Raw genomic sequence first — 6979 nt, 5'->3', positions numbered from 1 at the left:
TATGGATACAAGATTATTTTTTTAACGTTGGTATCAGAGCATGAATGCCTTCTGTTCTAGTTTGTTTATCAATTGAATGGGTTAGATTGACATTAGACATATTTAGGTGTAAATATGTTCATATTAATTACAAGTTTACAATTTTTTTTTTTTTTTTTATATACCGTCAACTTTTATGAAAAATCTAATGTACATATTATCCCAAAATATTTTAGATATGTTGTAATTTTTTTTGTTGTAGGTTATTTTTAGTTTGGTGGACAATCAATAACGTCATAGTAACATTCTTAAGTCTAAAAACTTTGTTTTTTCGGTAAGCAAAAAATGCAGATTATTTTTATTTACTCTCCTTTCATTAGTGTTTGTATGTTAGAGTCTAGATTAAATTAGTGATCTAGGAAAATTAACATTTAAACAATATTAGGACCTAAAACCCTACCGAAAAAAGTTTCTTTATCGAAATCAGTTTCTAAAGTGGCATGCGGATTACATTCTCTGACACTGAGTATGAAGTTTGTCTGGTTAGACGGAACAACTAGAATAGTTCTGCCATTAGGTAGGAACTGCTATGTGGCAGCTCTTGATTGACTGTAGCTTATGAATTTTAATTAGTTCACTTCCCTGTATCTTTTTTCATGATATTTTCATTGTTTACTTAAAATAATTTTTTAGATTTTCTAAAATTTTTAAATTTATATTTTCTAGGTTCAGAAAATATGTTTTTTTCTTAATTTTAAACCATTTTCAATCAGTTAAAAATGCTAAAAAATTATGGAAAATTAAGGAAAAATAATTTTTTATCATATAAAAATTTCAAATATTATTTTATTATAATCTAAAAGTCTATTTTCTATTGTATGTGAAATTTTAATTAGTTTAAGAATTCTAAAATTTCCAAAATAAATTGAGACAAATATTTTTGGCCATTAAAAAATTTTGAGAAAATTATAAAATTATTTTAAGTATGTTAAATTGGGAGTAGCATATATTGTTAACCTAATAATTATGCATATGTATATTTAATAATTTTTTATAATATATTATAAAAAATTGTGGTATATGTATAAAACCTCAACGGTGGCAAGGACTCGTGAACTAAAAAAAACGGTTGTATAACTGGTAACAAAATCATACAAGATAAAATTAAGCTCCGAAAATGTATATGCAAGAAGAGAGTAATTAAAATGATTTACTTGTTTATTTGTGCTGGTGTGGAGCTTTGTAACAAAGCTATTGCTAAGTCGAGGCCGAGCCCAACTAAAGATGGAAGCGGTGCGGGTATTTCAAGATACCCAATTTTGCTTCGATCCGTTTAAAGAGGATATATATAGTTATAAATATGTTTAGAACAAATACAAATAGTAAAATTATTATCCGTTATAGATACGGATAGCGTACGAGTATACGGCTGCTTTGGACACTTGCTACCCATTACTCGCTATAGGTTTGCAGTGGGTATCCATGAGTATCATATCTATTATTAGTAAAAATTATATTTTAAATAAGTTCGGATTTAGATAATTTAAAATTCAGAGATACTTTATCTGCATAAGAGTATTTTAAATGAGTTTTAGACGAGTATATGTAGTAAAAATCTAAATAAATTCGAATATAAATATTAAATGAATATAAATATGAGTAGTTTAAAATCAACCTGAGCATGAGTAGCTAAAAATTGGCGGTTACCGCACTCTTCCATCCTGAACCCAACACCTAAAAGAGCTGCTTGCGAGATGATTTATCCGTTATATACTTTTTTTTTTTTTTTTTGTACTGACATATTAGGAGGGGGTATTTTAATTATTTATTTTTAAATTGATTTATAAATTAAATATATACTTTTTAAATCAAAAAATAAAGAAAAAAAAAGTCAAAGACTCCCAAAAAAATTTCTCATTCTAACCCTAGAAAATAGAACATCCCCTCATTTTCCACTACACACTCATTCACAGATTACACCTTCTTCTTCCTCCATTAGAACCTCTCTTCTCTTTCAGCCTGACATCCTCGCCCTTTTCTTGACAGAACCCTTAGCAAGGCAGGCTTTCCTCTTCTCTCGGAAGATACCTCTCCTTACTCATGTTTTTATTGAAAAAAGAAAACCTGTTTGGACATGGATGTGGAGGCAGAGCAGAGAATAGAGCATTCATGGCAGTGCTGGGATGAAAGAAGAAGAAAAATTATATACAGAAAAAAAAATTTTTTTATTTGACACAGAAAATTGTGTGGATATTTATCATTTAAAGTGAGCAAATGATTGGATGTTGTTGTTAACTGTGTTTGTATTGTATTGTTTTTTTCTTGCAGATGAAATATCTTAGCGACTGGTCTCGATTATAATTTTTCCCTTTGTAATAATAATCCATTATAATGTGGCGGGGAAGCTTTTTGGCTCCCTCTTTTAACAGAACCTCTCCTCTCTTTTCATTCTTTACCAAATTCCCGTTGCTATCAATTTTTCGAAGTGTTTCCAACAATTTCCGCTGCCCACTTCTCCATTACCATAGTTGCCATTTTCCTAAGCCTCTTCACTGTATTCAAGCCTATCAATTCGCCATGGATGGAAGAGCCCGTTTTTGCAGTTTTGCCCACTCTACGACTCCTCAGATTCATGAGTCCTCTGCATCGGGTACAAATAAAGTTTCCAGAAAGTCAAACAAGATGGCAAGGCGGGAATCACCTGAGTGGGTACTTAAATGGAAGCTTGATAGGTGCTCGAAGAGTGGTGACCTTGTTGAGGCCCTTCGCTTGTATGATGAGGCACGAAGTAATGGTATCCAGCTTACCCAACACCACTATATGTGTTGCTGTATTTGTGCTCTTCTGGTTCTTCGGTTGAATTGAAAGGAGATGGGGTTGTTGCAAATGCCTCTGATTTGAGTTTTAAAAGGGGTTTTGAGATTTATCAACAGATGGTTACAGATAAAGTTGCTCCAAATGAAGCTACTTATACAAATGTAGCTAGGTTGGCTTTTGCATCGGAAGACCAAGAAATGGCTTTTGATTTGGTTAAGAAGATGAAAGGCTTTGATATCCTGTCAAAATTGCGTTCATATGGACCGGCCTTGTTTGGATTCTGCAAGAAGGGGATGGCTGATAGAGCTTATGAAGTTGACACTCACATGGCTGAATCTGAAGTGAAGTGCAGACACATTTATAACGCTGACACAGTACGGATCGGAGTAAAGAATGAGGGATTTGTGTGGTTTCATTTGCAGTGACAAAGGAAAAGAATTGAATTGGGCTAATTTTTTATACAATCATTTATTAGGAAATAGCTAAAAAAAACAAAAAGGATGAAGTAGGTCACTAAGATATGAGATATGAGATTGTTCGAGGAGCTGATTCCATAGGAAGTATCAGTTGAACCAATTGCATTGTCTCCGATCTTAGCAGATCCATCGTCAGCCAACGAAATCCGTGGTTTCATTGTTGATACTTTAAGACTATATGAAGCGGGTCTCAGCATGCATATTGTCTCATTTATCCGTTAAAATTAAAAGTTTATATATTGATGAAGGCTTGTTTGGCACCAAATTCGAACCTCTAACGAAGGCTTTTCTGAGTTTAAGTTAGTTATTAAAAATTGTAAGTCGTTACTTTTACAGGTAATGATTTACGATTTCTTGGGTTTGACGCCTTACTAATATAGTTGCTCGTTTGCTTACAAGAGCAGCTATTACAATAGCTGATAGTAAGAGTTAGAAGGTTCCTCCAGATTTTTTGTTACATAATTTATTATTTTTTCACCTAGCATAATAGAGCCTAGGTCCGGTTAAGAGGGGAGCCTGGTGGCAGAATTTAAATGGCTTTGTTATGGTAAATTTTTCCTAATATTTTTATTAATATTATTTCGGTTTTCCAAAAAAAAAGTTATAGGTTGATATTTGAAGTCTTTCTAGTCTGTGTATATCCACTAATAATTTTATTTTCAAAATATTGAAATTTTTCATTTTTTTTTTTTGGATGGATGAACATTTTGCAGGAGAATAAACAATATCTACAATCAACACATCCTAGCGCAATCCAACCTCAAGTGTAAAATTTTAAAATTATTGCTCAAGTCACTGATGCTATATAGTTCCTCAAATGTGTTTCTAGATTAAATCAATGATGCAGAAAAACAAAATATACCATGCAATTTGAAATTTGAAAGTCCGCAGCAAAGCGCAGGTAATTTTTTTTTGCTTGTATGATCTATTCCCAATACCAGCCTCGTAAAAAAATTAATTTAAATTAATCTTTTTTTAGAATAAATTAAAATTAAAATTAAAATAATACTAACAAAAAAAAAAAAATTGCATTGCGTGTAGAGTTCGTGGAGGAAGATGCTGCTATAATTCGGGAACTTCCACTGCTTTGCTTATTTTGCTTTACTCTCTTCTTTCCACTCTAATGCAAATTGAACTTCCCCTATTTTGCTAATTTGCTTCACTCTCTAATGGGTGTTTTGGATTTCATTTACGCAACAGCCCATTCGGTCAGTCAAAATAGCAAAAAACATGTCGATAATTTCTTTTCCACCTCTTACTCTTACGGATGTGCTGCCGCCGGCCAGATCGGTAACGCCGTGCAAAAGCTAAACCGGCAGTTGCAGAAAGAGGATACTCGTCGAATTGCCGCCGATGTTGCCAAGAATACCACCGTTTTTGCCTGCCGTTATGGTCTTAAAACTGTCTTACCAGGTACGTTTTTTTTTATATTTATTTATGGTAGATTTGATGTGTGCATGTATGTGATTTTGGTGATTTGTGAGGTGCAGAGGAACTTGTGAATATTGTTGTGCCGCCATCTGCTTATGCTGTCAACAAATTGATGAATCTGGAAAACAAAGAATTAATGAAATTAAAATCTGAATTGGATGATCATAAACAGGAGGTAAAAGAATTGCGAGTTGTGACAAAGAAAATGGAGAAAGAACTCGAGAGTTTAAGAAAAGATCAAGATCACAAATTAGAGAGACAAAGAAAATATCAAAATCACAAAAAGGTCAGTATATTAATATCATAGCATAAATTACTTTCATGCATTTTGCCATGCTCATGCATCTTTGGAAATAATTATGCATGTGCATATAAATATCATATATGCACATTTATTAGAATTTTGAAATATGTTCAAATTTAGTATGTAAAATGCATCCTTAAATATTGATGTGTAAGGATGATATTTATATATTGATATGATTTTCTAGAAGGATGTACTCAAATGAGAGATTAAAGGCCGGAGGTTAACGAAATCTCATTCTTAGAGAAAACCAAAAATTCAATATTTAAGAATGAAATTGGGCTGTTTTGAAGACAAATTTATGCAAATTCATCAAAAGTGTAATGCTTCCTAATGTATATCATTAAATTAACCAGCAAAAATACATGAATTTTTGGTTAATCTCTAGCCTTTAATCTCTCATTTGAATACAAGACCATTAAAACTTAGAGATTGAACCTCAAAACTTGAACTTACAATTTACCTTCATGATTATAGGAATCACATGCTAAATGGAGAGAATAAAAAATTTCCCGCATTGAAACTATGTGTCAAGGACTACACTTTGAACCATGAAGTGACATTTCTTCTAACTTAGAACAAGGCTAACTTCATCAAAGCGCTTCAGAACTTTAGACAGGTTAAACAAACAAGAATCAAAATAATTTCCATACATATAAAAGCCATCCATAGAAACTTCTATTATTTCCTTAGTAAAATCAGAAAATATGGTCATTATGCATCTTTGGAATGTTGTTGGCGCATTACATAGTCTAAAAGGCATGCGTCTAAATGCAAAAGTGTCGTAAGGGCATGTGAAAATGGTTTTCTCTTGATTATGAGGATGTAGGCATATTTTATAAATTCTAATAAACCATCTAAATAACAGAAATATGAACGACCTGTTAATCTCTCCAAGATTTGATCAATATAGGCAACCGGAAATGATCTTTACCAATGATATTATTCAGTTTTCTATAATCGACACACATTCTCCAACCCTCAATTGTTCTTATAGCCAAAGTTACACTATTCACTCCTCTTACAACTGTAATCCCTTCTTTTTTTAGAACTACATGCATATAATTCTTGCATCTAGCAGTTTCATTGACAAATTTTATCATGGTTGACTTGCTGATGTAAGTAGTTGTTTTGGCATGGCAACATAAACGTGTTCAACCTAGTTTGATAGATATATTGCTTGATGAATAACTTCTTTACTTTTAAGCTATACTTTTTATTCAGTTGAACGCTCACTCTTGTTCCCCATTTTTTTCCAGGTCTTTCGTTAGCAGGAGTACGGTGCTGAATTTGGTCTAGTGATGATGGCACATTCCTTTCCTAGTGGCATTCTGTCTTAATGTTATTCTAAGATAATTGTTATACCTTGTAGAACGCTGTGTGTGTGTATGTGTACCAAGTAATTATGTGGATAATGTTTTGTGTATTTGAGGGTTGATTGTCTTTCCCATCTTCTATCCTATTTATGTGTAGGAGCAGGACATGCTGATTTGGAGTTTGGCTTGATTCCCCCTTTTGACATGCATATTATTGGTGAGGCTACTCTTTCCTTTTGTTTATTTTGAGATATGGTTTATCCTTTGCTTGTTTATGGATAATGGATTGAACCTAATGTTTTGGAAGGATTTATGGTGGCCTCAAGTTACTAATTATAATTATAAAATTAAAAAGGGGTTAATTAATACAATTGATGTATAAATTTTGCTGGGTTTTACGTATCATAACATAGTTGAGAAAAAAAACAAACTACCAAGTCTACAAGACCTAAGGGCCACGAGACGGGCTTAAAATGCCCATTCGGACTAAAATTCCAAAAAACAAACACGACCCATCAAAACACTCTCACTCGAACCTTTGCAAAACTATCCATACTTGAATTGTTAATCTAGATTCAGCATGTATAATGGCAAGGTTCTCTGACTGTCTATCGAAGGGTGAACAACTCAAGGTTAGATTTCGACTTGCTTAAGTA

At 32.7% G+C, this 6979-nt stretch overlaps 1 protein-coding gene across 2 annotated transcripts; it reads left to right on the top strand.

The window, feature by feature from the left end:
- The first annotated feature begins 4329 nt into the window (after nucleotides 1-4329).
- On the top strand, nucleotides 4330-6629 carry LOC119369052 (uncharacterized). 2 transcript variants are annotated; one of them, XM_037641809.2, is made up of 3 exons: nucleotides 4330-4685; nucleotides 4876-4989; nucleotides 6267-6629. In XM_037641809.2, exons 1-3 carry the CDS (start codon nucleotides 4442-4444, stop codon nucleotides 6293-6295), a joined length of 387 nt encoding a protein of 128 aa, XP_037497737.1. In that variant the 5' UTR covers nucleotides 4330-4441; the 3' UTR covers nucleotides 6296-6629. The 2 variants fall into 2 exon arrangements, with proteins under 2 accessions (XP_037497737.1, XP_037497736.1); XM_037641808.2 differs by having other exon boundaries at nucleotides 4333-4685; nucleotides 4763-4989.
- The last annotated feature ends 350 nt before the right edge of the window (nucleotides 6630-6979 follow it).

Source organism: Jatropha curcas, chromosome 5 (assembly GCF_041381405.1).
Source record: "Jatropha curcas cultivar XTBG-Jc1 chromosome 5, XTBG_Jcur_1.0, whole genome shotgun sequence".
In the NCBI taxonomy this organism is placed as follows: Eukaryota; Viridiplantae; Streptophyta; class Magnoliopsida; order Malpighiales; family Euphorbiaceae; genus Jatropha; species Jatropha curcas.
The sequence above is the reverse complement of the archived record's forward strand: the minus strand, read 5'-3'. Positions and strand labels throughout refer to the sequence as shown.

Coding starts and splice junctions, on each gene's coding strand:
- LOC119369052 (XM_037641808.2), top strand. CDS start 4,442: ATGGGTGTTTTGGATTTCATTTACGCAACAGCCCATTCGGTCAGTCAA. Junction 4,686..4,762: donor TCTTAAAACTGTCTTACCAG/GTACGTTTTTTT, acceptor TGTGAGGTGCAG/AGGAACTTGTGAATATTGTT.